The 16951-nt window shown below is 41.4% G+C and overlaps 1 protein-coding gene across 6 annotated transcripts in view; it reads right to left on the bottom strand.

The window, feature by feature from the left end:
• Nucleotides 1-16559, bottom strand: part of CDH13 (cadherin 13) — a 460421-nt gene extending 443862 nt beyond the window's left edge. For 2 of the 6 annotated variants that reach the window (XM_065028884.1, XM_065028882.1), the window contains exon 1: nt 13544-13732. In XM_065028884.1, the coding sequence (XP_064884956.1) occupies nt 13544-13717 (174 nt within the window). In that variant the 5' untranslated portion in view covers nt 13718-13732. Of the gene's footprint in view, nt 1-13543; nt 13733-14212; nt 14510-16498 lie in introns of those variants that run through there. The other 4 variants (XM_065028885.1, XM_005504744.3, XM_013367781.3 and 1 more) reach the window with 4 other exon arrangements.
• Nucleotides 16560-16951: the final 392 nt, after the last annotated feature.

A 16951-nucleotide genomic window follows, 5' to 3' on the forward strand; every position in this document is an offset into this window, starting at 1 on the left:
TTCAGAAGTCAAGAGGAACTATTATTAGCTGTGCCTAATAATATTGCAAGTTCCCACCCATGGAATCTGTGCGCAACCCTCCATTGAATTGGCAGCCGTTGGCGGTATCACTGCCACATGTTTCGAACTGGGCAAGTCTCAAAAACACTGCCATAGCACTGTGCAGTCAGCCTGAAAATATCTTCACTGCTCCAGGGAGATGAGTGATCCCTTTGGAACTGGTTTTTGGAACGGTGAACTAATGAATCACCAACAGCTTTAGACAAAATGTATTGCAACACATCACATAGTGCTGCAGAACTGAAGGAAATCTGTTTACAGTGCTTCAGCAGACACTTGAAATCAAGATGCTCGAGAAGGATGAGGCTGTTAAGAGAGAGGCAAAGCTTCAAATGCTGTGAGCCCAGTAACTCATACTGTGGCCAGCAGCTGTTGCCCATTACCGGGGTGGGCTGACCCCAGGTGTGGTGGCCAAGCCGCAGCTCAAGAAGGGTCTCCACATGGAAAATGGGCAAAGGACAAAGCAAGAAACAACCATCTTCTCCCGAGTCTGCTGGTGCATGTGTTCAGTGCCAAGGACAGAAATCAGAAATTACTTCTGTCATTCAGACACATTTGCTGCCCACACCCCCCTGTCAGCCACAGCTGGTGCAAACCTTGTCAGTAAGATTTACACTATATTTGGTAATGGGACAAGGTTGACACCAGACTTCGTATTCAAGCCAAGAGTCAGCCTCATGCATGCGGCTGGTTGGAAAAGGCACTGCTTTACAGCTCAGATTCTTAATGAAGCAGTACAGTCTGAAAAGAAAGCCTGAAAAAATAAAATGAAAGTCCACACAGAGTTTGCTGGGCAAAGGGAAGGCCAAAGTTTGAAACCCTCTTCAACCTAAGTACACCCAAAGCCACAGCTCAAAGAAAGCTCCCTGCTCTACTTTTATCCAGCAAAAGCAAAGCTGTTAACACAAACAAGATGCTTTTGGCCAGAATAAGCAAAAAGGAGCTTAAATTTGAAGGGAACAGTTACAAGCTTGTCTGGGAAAGGCAGCAGGTTTGATGTACTAGCGCTGCTTATCCAGGGACTAATTACATATTTTACAGCAAAGAGTTACTAAGGAAGCAAGGATCCCTTTATTGAAGGATGGCATCTACCTGTTAAGCTAAAGTCACACTTTCTCGTCTCCCTCTGTTTTCAGGCTCTACAAGCACTCCACACCTCCCAACCCAGCAGTCTGCACAGCAAGAAGCTTTGCCAATAGAACTAAACAAAACCAGATTTGTTTACAGGTGCTAGGGTAGCTAGCTGATCAGATAGTTCACTGATTCACAACAAATGTATGGAAGAAAGGCAAATTAAAGACACACTGATTATTATTTAAGCGGATTGCTCAAGATTCGCTATTAATGAAATTCATGTAACCACAGCCACAGAAGGAGACTAGACAGTGAACCAAGAAATAAGAAAATGGGATGAGAAGGGAAAAATGTTTCTCCCTGATGCACTGGACTTGTCCAGCATATGACAAGCAGCAGGGTAGTACAAATAAATCAAGGAAGGGCTATTGTTTACAACTAAGCAGCTTCAGACCCATTAAAACATCCAAATTCCAATGCATAAACTGCAAAGCAGTTTTAGAAATACCAAAAATATTTCTAGCAATAGAAGATCAGAGCCCTACCCCAGGTGTTGCATAACCTTCCCTCCCTTCCACAAAGAGGTTTACGAGCAAAATTTACCCTGATCACTGTATTCAAAACCTACCCCCAGAGCCTGGCACAAAATTCTGCACACTGCGTACATCTCATAGCTTACAGGCTGGGAGAGACATACTGCGTGTACTTCCTCTGCTTGTAAAGCAAAGAAATACAGTCACAAATGAACAACAGTTTTACAAGGAAAAGGAGGGAGGATCTTCAGACCCCCTGACTCAGCCATGCTGCTAGTTAAAAAACCCCTCCAGCACTTCTGGGTGGGTTAACGCAGGGCAAGGCTGAACGCCATAGCAAGCCCACTGCAGCACTAACTCACAGGGGTATTTACACCATAGAACACTCACAAAGTAACTAACTTTTTAAAGCTGCACACTCAGTATTCAGAGGTGGCGTATTAAGAGAGTGCTATATCCAAGTTAACCAAGGCTGTAGCTAGCTGAGGGTTTCAGCAGAAGGGTTCCACAGAGACCTGAGCCTTACTTCTGTATAGGTACTACTGATTTAAATTGACAGTTGAAGTGATACTTTACACTTGAAATACAGACTCTTGCCCATCAGGCAACTGAACCAAGACCAGCATGTCAATTATACAAGCACAGCTTAACAGTGAAGATTTTGGAATTCAGTAGATCTGAACTACAGGCCAATCCGTGAACTGGAGAACTCAAAGTTGACTGGAACCTCTACTCCAATGTCTGGCCAACTCAAACACGCTGTCCTGCGAACAGCGGGTCTCAGGCCTAGAGGTTTCTGTGCTACCCAGGCTCCCAAGGCAGAAATAAGAATTCTAGTTTGTTTGCAGTCATTAAACACATACAAGGAAAAACTGCAAAGTAACTATTTTTCTATTTTTGTTTCCTTTCCAGTGTTTTGAAAGGTCAAATGTATTTGCACTGTGCTGCGTTCTCTTTATCAGTGCTTAAACTCAAACACTGCCAAATGAATCATGAGTCAGGAAAACACCCCAGAAATAGTGTCAAAAGTAGACCCATTGTACAGGAATCATATGCTCAGTTGTTCAGGGATGGTTGTTCCTTTTTTAAGCACAGAAGAACCTGCAGAAAACTAACAGCTAGTTTGCAAATATGCCTGTAGTCAGGTTCTCTTTAATCTTTGCTCTTCAGCTGGCCTCAAAAACACACCAGAAAAATAAGAGAAAGGAGGTAAGTCAATGAAATTATAAATTAGCAAAAACGGTAAGGGAAATCACATGCTATCTGACAAGACTCTCACAAGCACTGGCCCATAATACACATTTCAGCAAGACATTGCCTAGCTTTTCTTGGTATCTGGCTCGCTTCATATTTAGTGCTGGAAAGCCAAAACAGAATTGTCCTTCCCCTCCCAGGTTCTCTTACCCTTTCCTACCTATTTTCTCTGCGACGTACTTTCACCCGTACACAGTTAAAGTATGCTTGTGTTTCTCGGAGGATGTGTAGGAAACAACCTGGTACACACAAAGTAGCTTCAGACAGTTAAAGGAGTGACATGCAAACAGTTTTAAAAGAAACTGCAACATGCCCTCCTGCAATAAAGGCTGGTTTGGTCTCACACCTAATACCCAATTTGTCCTCTGTTCTCTCTTTCCCATTCCCTCCCCAGCCAACTAGTCAATCAGCAGTATCTCCTAAGTTTTATTTCATCTGTGCAGCAACGAGTTTCCCAAAGCATCAGTAGAATGGATTTAATGATCATGAACACAACAATGTCAAAGCAGAGAAATATTGTCCATTAAGAAATAAAGCAAATGGTAATAAAAATGTCCAACCAAAACTAAGCGTAGAAGAGTTCTGTGGATGGGCAGATAATGAATGCTGGAAACAGTTTCTGTGAAGAATTAAATTTCGTCCCTCTCATAAACCAACATGCTGATACACATACAAACATGCATAAAACAGAATTAAAGTCCTCCTGTTTCTTGATGCTAGAAGCTTCAGATGCAGATATTAGCAAGAGTTCTGGATACGAGTGTCAGCCTAAACTATCAGGCAAGATGGCATGTAATTGAAGATGGGGAAATAAGCAGAATCAGACTAGACACGGCACTTCATTCCTGTACACACCTGTTAAGTATATCACACATAAAAGGCTGCTTTCCAAATCCTAACAGCTGCAAAACTGATAGGACACTGAATACCATTTTTTCCCTGCCTTGGTTTTCCCTTCCATTTTTGTGCATTAAGATTTGCTCTTCTTTCTTGTATTCTTCAGTCAGCCAAGGAAAGGGACAAGAAATTCAGCAGCTGTGTTGGCATGTTTATTACTAAATAACTATCCCAGCACTCCTGGCTCTAAGAGATCACCAACTTAAAACCATTAATGGAGCAGCCAAATTAAACTGCTTTTTTCACGTGTAGATAGAACTAGACTGTCTTAGAGGACCGACAGACAAAGCAGCAGGGTAACAAACATACCAAGAAATGCACAAGATTTGGGCCAGATATGCAAGCACTAACAGTACAATGCTTATAGTTTCCTACCACATTAAAGGTTACATCTTAACACTCTGCTAACTCAAGACAACTTGCAGATTACTCAGTAAAAATAACCAGGGACTATGTAAAATACTAAAAGAATGCAACACCTTAAGTGTGTCTGGTTTTCCTCATATTGCAGGAAAATCCCAATCTTCTCATCTATCACCAAAAGAAAAAAAACATCTAAGCACCAAGAAAAGGGGCAGACTTTCCAAAATGGCCCGTAGAAGCCCATCTAAGAGAAGTTAAGTAATAAATATTCATCCTTGGCCCCACCACTAAAAGTTCTGGAAGAAAGTTCGAGTAGAAAAACTAAAAGCACTCAGACTATCAGAATTCTTGGGGGCCGATGAAGTGGAACAGAGAAAAAGCAATTTAAACAAGGAAATCACAGGAATACTGATGCTTCCAGTCAGCCTGGAGGGAAGGCAGGGAGAACCACTCCTGCTGTGCATGATTGCTTTTGCTTCCTTCATATCCCACATAGACTCCACAAATGCAGAACATCAACAAGTCAGATGTCAAGAACAAGTTGGAAAAACTATTTAGTTCAGGTTCAACATGAGTTATGGCAGACAACCAAGGCTGTTTGTATTTTAGCCAAACTCTTTCAGACACCCATAATCAATGTGTAGTTCCCATGCATAGCAAACAACAGTTCCTGTGCTTACGTGCCTTTGACTTGTGAAGGAACAAAAGCTTTGAAAATTGTATTCTTGGGAAGCAAGTGTAAGGAGATCAAATCCTCATTTCAGAAGGATGTAACCTACAGGAAGAGGCAGCTGTTCCACAAAGTCAGAAATTAACTTTCAATAGTCCGTTCAAGTCTACAGATTCTCATGTTCTGGGCTTGTAACAAGTGGTCCATCCGTGTATCATCATCCCCTCAAGAATTCAAACATTTAGGTGCATCTTACTAACAACAGCACTGCAGGACAGCAACACCACACTGACAGAACCTACAAAGAAGAGTGGAACTGCCATGGCCAGGCAGCTCATCTCCTGTCAGATGAGCCCAAGTTTTTGGTAGCTCTGCCTCCAATCTGAGGAAAGAAAGGAAGGTAGGAGCCTTTATCAGTGAACAGACAGGGGAAATATTCTGCCATTGAGACTATGTCTCACATTGCAGTGGAAATCTCCAGCATCTGTCCCCTTCCCAAGCACTAGAAGCATTTTTCATGGTTTGTTATCTACCCATCTTCTACCTCAAACTGTTTTGGTGTCAAATGCTACAAATATGGTGGTACTGCCAGCCTCATAATCCTCCTCTGCTCCAACTGATCATTTTGCCAGCAGCCACCACAAACACCAGTTATAACCACATACACTCCATTCCCCCTATGCCCAAAAGAACTCTCTGCAGTTATGATTAGCTGACATTTCGTCTTCACTCCCTCTATATGCAAAACACTAGCTGTATAGAGATAGGCAGTTCTTTGGCAAATCATAACTAATTATATTTTTTAAAGTTGAGCGACATTATTAAAATAGTACTACATACACCATCTTCTGATTGGCTTAAAGACTGAATTTATTCTGGGCTCCCTCCAATCAGAATTAATCTTTCTATAGCACAATGAGCTGTCACTACTGAATCAACACCAGCAGCAGAAGTGACAGCAGCCTACATCATTACTCAAGTAAGATAATAGAACTAAAGTCATTGAAACAGGCAGATGTTGGAGGCTGTCTCCCATTTCAGAATAATGTTCCTGTCGTAACTCAGCATTTATTTTAAGGAAGCAAGGATAAATTCATTACCATTTGCAGGGTGCTTGGATATAATAGTAATAGAAGCCATGTAAGCCTCCCAAAATGTACACAGCAGAAATGCACTTGGCATTGATACTAACCATCCTTCACCTCGATAACATGAAGCGGGGCAATGCAATCAATCCATGTCCACTGGAGACCTGCTCTCGTATTAGTGTAAGCAACAGTGTTTTGCTACTGCAAACTCAGAAAACTACAGTTGAGAGACATGTAAGACCAGAAGTCATTACCACAAGAGAAAAAATTTCCATAATTTATTCCCAGCGTCCTTACCTTATTTCATGGTAAGATATCATATCCAAAATTATCATCTAAAGAGCTGCTGTTTTGCCAAACTGCAATACTCAATATCCTCACTGCACAGAACGCCACGCTTCTGCATTGATAACTAAACTGCATAGATCCAATGACTAAGGAAAACTGATGACATTTAAAACTGAAGATTGTATTCTTCTTTATAATTTTAAATTAGATCTTTTATTAAATGGATTAGAAGAAAATAATTATTCCAGAAATAGAAGCAAATGCCAGATCCTTATTTATTTCTGAACAGAAGTGTAAATGGGCACATAAAGGTGTACTTTCCATTACTGCTGGGATTTAATGACCATCCTTACATCATCTTCCTACTGAATGATGTCTCCTGCAATGATATCGCCACATATTAAGGAAAGGTGATCAAACATGGGCCTAACTACTTTAGTGTTCAGGTCAGAGCTGTACACCAGTAAATTGATAGGATTGATATTCACAAATCAAGACTTATAGAGTTCAGAGTCCAGTTGGTTCAATAAGATAATGAATTATAAAAGCAAAAGACATTTTGGAAAAGAATATAACCACTTAGCCTGACACACAACACAGCCTTCAGGTAGCGAGCTAATACAAACGCCCAGAAATCAAAACTGATTTCTATGTATCATCCCATTTTAATTCAATTCTCCTTTATCTTTACCCACATTTTTCATTTTGCATTTCACCTGAATAAGGATGGCAGATAATATCCACGACTTCCTGGCATTTGCAAGACCAGTTATTTTATCTTGGCAGAAGGTCAAACTGAGCACCTCTTAATTTGGCCAGTTATCTAACTGTACCAAACAGCTGAGATATCCATTCCTGCTTCATAGCACAGCTGGAGTTGCTCAGCTTCCTCTGACACAATGGGTTTAATGGGGAGGGAAATGCCCATCCGATTCTAACAGCTAATTCCATCTCCTTGCACTTGGAGAGCAAAGTACCAGATGCTCTGGATTTCCTGCTTTGTCAACTATAGAGCAGCACTATGTTCAGCTCTCACATTTTGATATAGCTGTTTGTTCTCTGGTAAAACGTGGTTCCTCAGGGAAAACAGAGCGTTGCCTCTGGAGAAATTACTAAATACACCTTGTTTGGCAGTATGGGAACTCAAAGCCAGTAAGTTTGTCTATGAGAAAAGGCAAGATCTGGGGAACACTGCACACAGTATTCTCTGTTCCCAGGCAGTTACCAACACTTGGCTCAAAGTTAAAATGCAACAGGCACACTTCAAAGACCATCTTACATCAAGAAAACTCTAATAGGCTGGGAAAGGGGCAACTTCAGATGATTTTGCCACACACCCACCCCATCCTTCTATACTGTGTATACAAGCTACGAATCATACTCCCAATTCACACATGCTGGGATAAATCCCTAGGGGATCCAGACAAATTTACAGCTGCTTAGAATTTCTGCCTTTATACAGTGACTCCATGGGCAGCTGCCAGCTTTTATTTTACTCCTATGGGTTTAAAATCCTCCACGTTTGACTCCAAGACTCTTCTGTAAAGGCAGTTTGCACAGATAGCCTTCTCACAATTCCAAGTTATGCTAAGACAATGAAAAGAAATAGATTGACTATAAAGTAGATGAGCTGATTATCAGCATGCTATGTTGTAACATGCTTTTTTGTTCCACAGCAATCCAAACAAAACTCAATGCGCTAACAGTTTTATGGCTTGATTTCAAACAATTTGAGAAGTTAGTCATCCTCACTGTACCTCTGCCACAAGTGTGCTCCTGTCCCTGTAGCAGCCAGCCATTAATGTATGGAATCTGTACTTCCCCAGATGAGTTTCCAGCCAAGCTCCCCACCTTACAGTAGCCTTAGCACACAAGTAGTAAAAGCTGAGAAAAGCTTACAGGTATAGGTATGTCCAAGTAAGCACCTGTTATGTCATAAATTCAAGTTGTAAACCTGTGATATGTTCCACCTATATATGTATTTCTTTCCATACAGCCACATTGACAGTGCTGTGACAGCTTAATGATCTAGAACCTGTGGTTTTCAGCATTCTGAGTCCTTGTTACACACAAATACCACAAGGTCCATCTGCCACAGTCATTCATTTGCCAAAAACTTCTTCAAACCTTTAGAAATCTGTCTGTACTGCTATTAACACAGCCTTCATACACACAAGAATTATTTGCTCTTCATTATATACCAGACTGCAAAGTCCTTGGGAATTAAACATTAGCTTTTTAGAAATATAACCATTACTAATAAGGAATTAGTTGTTCACAGCAGGAAAACTAGAAAGTTTAGACTGAGACAGCTATTATTAGGGGTTTGTGGGGAGTTTGTTGTTGTTGCTTTTGTTTTCTTTTTTGTTGGCGGTGGTTTTGTTTGTTTTTCAGTTTGAGGAGGGCAATAAAAACTAATTCATTCTGGAGAGCTGCATATGAGTGCCCAATTTTGAGACACTTGAAAACTTGAAGGTGAATGTTCATCTCCCTAAAAACAAGGCTCAAAGACACCAAATTAGACATCCATACAGGGATATTCATAGATATCAGGAGTTATTTAAACAACTTAATCAGCTTTTCCAAGTGGTTAGAGATACTGATAAAGTGTTCTCACCTCACCCCATTTTTAATAGCTCATGTTTGTTTTAGTCTGTTCTTAGAAATGTTTTAACCAGCTCCACCAAACCAAATCTTACATTCCTCCTTTTTTCTTTAGCCAAGAAAATTAATGGTGTGAAACAGCAGAATATTAGATAAGTTAGCAATGGAATGAGTTCCCTTCATACAAACCAGTAAGGCTTTTGAATAAATAGATTCTTATGTTTGACAGAGAATACAGTCCACATCACAACACTAAAAAAAAAAAAAAGGCAGGGGGCAAATTTCCAAGACCTTTGAATAATGAAACAGTGGTTAATAAAGCAAGCCTTATTTTTCACTCCTCTTTGGCATTTCATAACCTACTGATTTGTACACACCAACATCGTGCGAGCTGCAAGACACATGAAGTGACAGAAAAACACAGTGTCCCATCTGGGCTGGTCCCATTCATCTGGTGATTAGGGCAGGGCACAGTGCAACCATATGGCCATGATCAAGAACCCACTAATATCATCCAGAGTTAACTGGGAAGAGCTATGGCTCACTTAGTCTCCTAAGGATGATAAATCCCTCTCATTCTGTCTCCCCTCCCCAGTGGACACAGTAGATTTGTCTTTTCGCCTGCACAGATGAAGCTTTGCTGGTTACAATACTGGTGATACAGGAAAAAAAAAAAGTTTATTTTGTGCTCATACGTGTCAAAGACAGAATGAAGAAGTTATTTCCATGAAAAATGAAAAAAAAAAACCCACAAAACAAACAAAAAAAACAAAGCACACACACAAATCAACCTCACATTTCTGCCTTGAGTCCCAAGGGAACTCTGAAACCAGAGGCCAAAATCCTGACACAGAACACATTGGTAGAACTGATCAGCTGCTGATGATTAGAGATGTGGCTCCAGCAGCCATGCAGGAAGAAGAGAACAGTAACAGCTCTGTTATCCAGCTTGTCCTTACATATTAATAGAATGGGAAGAGCCTACTTATCCAACAGTGAACAGGAAGAAAACAAAAGGCAGAACTTCATGTCTTCTTGAACAGGCACCACTGTTATTATCTACATAGTTCTAATAGTTCCTGTTGTGCTGGCCTATTGAGATATCTTTTAGAAATATTTCCTAGCTGAAAAAGTCACTAAAAAAGAAGCTGTTAACCCTCAACAGATCACAGAAAAGACATTACATGTGCTAGAATAACCTTTTTCTATTTCTGATCATCAGAAACCAGGTCCCAACACATTGCCTGAGCTACACCTTAAATTACAAGATAAAGTCTAAAGTTGCACACAGCAAAGTGGGTTTGTGATGCCGTAACTCCAGGAGCATTTTCATGACCAATTTCCACTTGCTTATTATAATAAATCCCCCTCGCTTAGCAGTGAGGAGTCTGGTCAGGTTGTGTGTAAGAATATCTTTAAAAGGTTACAGCTGTTACCCAGAGTCATACTAATTCACAAGGGGCCAACCCTCCCTCAAAGGCAACATTTAACAAATAGCACAGCACTGCTGGAATGGCTCTTGTGTTTTGGGAGACACCGTTGAATGAGATATCTAAGTGGCACATCTTTTTGACTACATAACCAAAAATGATGGCCTGAAACTGCCAGGAGTAGGTGTCAGCTTGCTCACAAAATGTTCATCAGTACAAGTAATTACACATAATAATGGGCAATTGAGTTTCTGTAACATGCTCAAAGCATTTTTACAACTCAGATATAGCAGGAGATATAGGAGTTCTTCTCCAGACTTCTCAAATAATAAGTCTTAAATAAAATAAGACCTACAGCAACAAGATACAACATGGAAATGCTTGATCAGAATTGGAACACAATCTTGAACTTTATATCAACAGCATTTGTGTGAGCACCAGTCTTTCTTCCTGAAGCTGATAAATTTATTTTTCTTTTAATATATGGGTACTGACTTACAAGCTGTGAATGGAGCCCTCTTCTGGAGAAATTTGAAAAAATAAAAGCTTAAGAATGCAGCAGTCTGGGCTACACATTTGGGGAAAGAGTTTTAGGACTGATTTTCTCTATTCACTGTAATGGCAAGTCTATGAAACCTGTACTTTTTTTTTTCCCATTGACTTAGTTGCACCCCAGTGGAACATGACAGTTACTGTTAAAGCTATCCAAAAATGTTTGGTTTTTCCCCTCCTCTTGTAAGTTTTACTCACAAATTTTATATTTATTCATCTGTTCGCATGAAATGTGTAAAATACAAAAGCACGCCTGTGAAGGACTTTTGTTATTAAAAAAATACTTTGTATATAGGCCTTAGAAAATATCCTTTGGGGAAAAAACCCAAATCCTACCCGAATTTGATAGATTTAAAAATCTGTATTTACTCCTTACTGTACACTGAACTGCACAAGCTACCAGAGTACACTCAGTTTTTATTGTCAGCTTCAGATCAATAAAGCTGTATAAATACCTTTCATAGTTTTAAAGGTGATTCTGAATTAGAGAATTACGTGAAACATATCTTCCTCAGCTATTCCAGCTGATGTTCTGTTTACCTCTTGGTGAAAACAGGGCAAACAGTTGGTAGTAGTATAGACTAAATCTTTGCAAAGGAAAAAAATACATTTATTGCCTACCTGTTTACCACAACTTCTACGAACACACTTAATGGGTGGAAGAAGCAATTCCCCATCCTTTTAATGCCTCAAAAGGCAACCTTTTTTATATTTAACAAATGCAGTCAAATAAATGCAGACCAAGAAAACACAAAACTCAAGTTCCCAGGTTTTAGAAATGATCTTTTAATTAAAACCTTTTCTCTGTTCATGTCCTTATGAACATAAGAATTTCCTCAAACTTTTTTCTACACCGTAAACTTTGCTATCACTACTTTGAAGTGAAGTTATTACCATCTCCTGCTTTCACGTGAAGTACTGCACTATTAGATTGTTATTGCTTAGAAGTCATCTTACCAAAATTGTGCTTTGGAGGTTCTACTAGTATTGTATTATATGAAGCATTATTGCTACTGCTAAGGGAGGGGGGAAAAAAAAAAAAGTACCAAAAAAATCCCAAAATGTGTTACAACCACTACACAGCCAGATGGCTGCATTTGTTTAATATGTTGTTTCTCGCATTCGTCTGTTTACTTTTCCTGTCACATGAAAGTTGTACATGTGGTGTGTCAAAGAGAAAAGCCAAACAGCATTTCAGCAATTCCCTTTTCCTTCCTGAGCACGATATCACCTTCAGTTCACACTTCAACCTGCCAATACTCAACCACCTTGTACCTGAAGATAGATTTATGTACGCTTACTTAATATAGTGTAATTCATTCCTTAATTTATTAACTCTTAGCCATGATCTATAAAGTAAACTTGGAGCTGTGTTAAATCACCAGGTAGAGACATGGCCAGTTAAAGCTGGATATGCTAATAAAGAAGGGGGCTGTGCAGTTTAAGCACTTAAACATAATACTAAAGCACCACAAGCTCAGCCCTGCAGTATATGCCTTGAACTCAGCCCAGCAAGAAAAGAAACTCTGAAGTATTACTGGAAGTTATCAATAAAGTGCACAGTTTTCAGAATCAGGTGTTCTGCACCTTGTCAGATTTTAAGTAGTTACTGATGTTAAACAAATGCCAGCTCTGTGGTTTAATGGGCCTCAGTAGTCTGTCCTCCTGTATCATATACATACTGTTCTCCCTACAAGGGACCGCTAAAGAAAATCCAAACTCAAGCTGATTAATTCAGTACTGTGCTAAAGAAGATAGAAAAAAAAAAAAAAAAGAGAGTACTGAAAACACAGAGAAAGCCAAGCAAACTGCAGTCCAGATGGCAGGGCTCAAGCCCAATGTAGCACCAGCTCACTATATCCCCAGGTTACCTTCACACCACCTCTGCCCTCTCCCCACAGCCCCTCTGCTCCCTCGGCATTGCCCAGGCTGGATCTCAGCCCACTTGGACAGCTTCTCCCCAGGAACCCTTTGGGCATCCCCAACCCACCAGAGCGCCTCTCAGTGTGTATCCCCAGCACATGCTGCTCTGGCTTCTCCAACCCATCCATGGGTGCACTGGGGCACCAAACCTGTGGTCCAAAGCAGCTGCTTTCATTCCTTACATGCCCTAAAGCAGAATTGTTATCCCGAACCCACCCAAATGCCTTCGTGCTTGCTCATGAGTCTCCAGTCACCGATTCTGCCACTGTCCCATAGCTTCAGCCACCCACTCCAGTGCTTTTAGTCCTTATAAGTTAAACGAGGACCCAAATATCCCACCCTTGATCCACAGCACGTGTGCATTCAGTTCACGCTACTGCTTCCTACTTACACACTCTTGATATGTGTCCTCTCACCAATGAGCCTCTCCCAACAGCGATCCCTCACCATTTTTCTCCTTATCACCCTATTTTAAAAAAACAGACTGGAGATTGCAATTATAAATACAAGTTCACAGACTCAGCGTCCCTAGCACTAGTTTGACGCTGTAAAAACCTACCAGCCCCTCAAGGGTTAACAAACCCACTCGATCGCAAGTCAAAAAGGAATTAACTTTTATCTCTACCCGGTGCACGGGATGCCAGCGCCACTGTCACTTATAATGCAAGAGTTTACAGAGCTCCCGAGACAAAAAACAAAGAAATGCGTTTAAACTGCACAACAACAAAGGATTTTCAGACCTCCCAAGAGCTTCCAAAAAGTGAGCCCTGCAACAGCAGCAAGAGGAAAAGATTAAGCAGAAGGTACCGAGAAGTCCGAGCCCAGCGAGTCCCTTTGTGTGACAGACAGCAGCAGCAGCAGCCGCCGGGGCTCCAGAGCTCCAAGGCTGGTGTTTTTTCCTCTGCTTTCTGGCAGAGGGGGATCTATTACATTTAATAAGAGAAATGCTACACAGCAAGTCGCTAACAGAGTATTACACATCTATCAGGAGAGTACAGGGAAGGGAACCTTTTGCAAGGTCTGATTTTATTTTTCCTCCATATTCCCCCCTCTTTTTTTTTTCCCCCTATTTTTTTTTTCAAAAGGTCAATAAATAACGTGAGCTGCCTATAACCCCCTACTACCCGGCAAAAGCCACAGAGGAAAAAGGCAAATCAAAGTTGCAGCATTTGATATGACAGAAAATACTGCTGCTGCAGCTGCTACCGAGACACTTGAAAGATTCCCCCCAGCCACCCTTACTGAAGGGAGACAAAAAATGCTGTATATCACACAGCAAATTTGTTGTAATTGTAAATCAAGAAACTACGAGATTCTACATTCCTAGCAACTGGCTTAGAGCAGAGATCTTGCATCTTTCAACAGCAATTCAAGCAGTGTTTAATTAGAAATCAAACGTGGATTACAAACACTTTCAAATCCAAACACAAGAGAAGGAAAATGAAACAAAGCAAGGAAAACACACACATTTCTTACCTGGGACAGCAGAAAGGACAGAGTAAGTTGAGTTTTGTGCTGCATTTTGCCAGACTAGAAGGTACCAGAGGCTTTTTCATTCATGCACTCGGCTGCACTGAGCATATTTTCACTGTGAAACAGCCTTTGAGAAGAGACTCTGCCTTGAGAGCCAGCCAACTTCCCAAATAGATCAGCAGCATCATCACTAAAGCATTGGATAGAGTCTGATGACCAGAACCAATGGCTTTACAAGGATGATTTCTTCACAAAGCATCCCCATTTTGCATCACACATATTGGGCAAGCACCTCTCACAAACACAGCACCTTCAGAAAGCATTTTGCTTTGGTGTATTTCTGTGTTTAGTTTCAGTCTAACAAATCATGCTTTACAGATCTCAATAGTATTTCCCTTTTAGAGAAAGGAATTGCACAGAGAGAAATAAGAGCAACTCTGAGCACCTCTGAAAAGAGATTCTCTTTATTAAAATGTTAATAAGGTATGCTTTATTTTTAATAAATCAAGAAAATGACCCCTGCAGTTGTAGTAACTTCCAAGCCTTAGAAGAACACAGTGAAATCTTTCAGTGCAGCAGAAATACAGATTATATTTTGTGTTTTCCCCCCAATCTCACAAATCATAACGAAGACAGATCAATTCTAGCCTGCAGAAACAATCCATCATAAGGCAATAGATTTTATTAACTGCTCAGGTAATGGCAGAACTGGCTTTTGATTGAATATAGGACAAAGTTTCAAAGGTGCATGCCCTTCAATTACAAAAAAAAACTTCTCCTGTTTGGAAGAGGGAACCTGATGTTTCAAGACCCTGCTTTCTCTCTTGCAACCCAGCAGGCAGATGGACCAAAGATTACAAATGCCTTTGTCTGCATTTCCAGCTCCACCTCTCTTGCCACTCCCCATTATCACAACAGTTCAGTCTTTTTTTTTTTTGACTTGTCTTCTTGCAGCTGCCAGGGCTATTCAGCAGTTCCCTTCTCCCATTTTCACTAGGGTCCAAATTCTCCTCAGCTCTCACAGCTCATGCTTCTCCCTTGCTTGTTCATTAATTAGCTGCCACTACTCTCTGCTTTGCCCCACCACAGGTAGCTGCTGCACCGGTGGAGATGAGCAGGAACACGGGGAGGGGAAGGCAGATACAAAGGGATGTGCATTCAAAGGAGCTGCCAATAACTTTGAGTTCCTCGGCATCAACAGGAGCATCCTGCTGTGAATAAAGTGGTTTGATGGCTTCCCCAACCGCTGCTGCTCACAGCTCACATCTTCCTTTACTTACATAACAGACCAAAACTAAGGGAAAACACAGTCCTTCCAAGTCCAAGCCCTAACATGCAGCAACAACTCTGCTCCAGTACCTTCATCGCAGACGAGTAAATTCATACTTGAGATAGATCAGAATTCAAACCAAACCCAGGACGGGCTACCAGGAGCAATAATAATGCTCTATGTAACCGCGAAAGTTTCACCAATTATACATTAAAAAAACAAAACAAACAAAAAGTAGGTTGCTTTCTTTTTCACTCTTCATTTCAAGCAGGAAGCCAGCTCAGTAGGGTAAACACAAAAAAACCCAAAACAAACCAACCACACAAACCCCAACAAACCACCAGAGACAACTTGGACTTCTCCATGATAAAAACAAGTGAATGACCATCTTCTATTGCTCTTTCATGGTCTCAGCTTTCCACTAAGTGCAAATCTTGGCCTCAAAAGGAGCAGCTCAGAAGTTCATAAATAATGCTGTGGGGTTTTCATAAGGCACAGTTTTTGGGGGGAGCACTGAGGATTTGCCAGTTTCTTTAAACCCCACAAACAGGGGTCAAAGAGCTGAGCAATTTAGCAGACCAACCAGAAGTAGGTGGTGGCTGAAAGAAACAAAGGCATATCTGCATCCTGTTCCACAGGAAAGGGACTCCTTTAAGGAAAAAAAAAAAAAAAAAGGTAATGGGGTAGATGATTCACTACACGATAATGCTTGCAGAAACATGAGAGTTGAGCCAACATGAGCAATTAACTTCTGCACAAGACACAGTATGGCTAAGAGACCACCCCACAGAGAGGAACGAGGAATTCGAGGTGTTCCCCAGGCCCTCACAGCCACAAGGAGCAAGGCTGGACCTGCTGCCATGGCCACCCCAGCAAAGCTCAGGCCTCACAGCCAAAGGCAACCACATACCGCAGCCCTTTGTCTCCAGAAACAGCAACTACCCTCCAATAACAGCTTAAAAAAAACCCCATTGTTTTTATTTAAAAACAAATAAACATAGAAATTAACTAAGCTTTACCTCCAAGCCACACAGCCTGCCCCTCCTGCTGCAGCCCGTGCCTTGGTCCCCTGCTCGAAACTGCTCCTCTTCCACCCCACCCCGCGAGGGGTAATTAATCACTCCTGGCGGGCTAATTAACAGCTCCCGGGGTTTAACCCTTCACAGGCTGTTGCCAGCCCAGCTTGGTGCACCTGTATGAGGGCAGCTCACTCACACAGGGTCTGGCTGCCTTTGGGAAATGAAGAAGTAAAATCCAGCACACAGAGGCCCTGGGTGCTGAGGGGGGGTTAACCGGGTTTAACTGGGCTCTCGAGCGTGGGAGGTGGGCAGCTGCTGCAAATCAGCCCCTGGAGCTCAGGACCAGGGTTTGGTCCCTTGCAGGTGGTCTCCCAACAGGGCTTTGTCTTCTGATGTCAGCACTGGAGTCTGCTCTGCTAATTAGATTATTAATGGAAAGTGAGTAGGTTATTA

Source organism: Columba livia, chromosome 13 (assembly GCF_036013475.1).
Source record: "Columba livia isolate bColLiv1 breed racing homer chromosome 13, bColLiv1.pat.W.v2, whole genome shotgun sequence".
NCBI lineage: Eukaryota > Metazoa > Chordata > Aves > Columbiformes > Columbidae > Columba > Columba livia.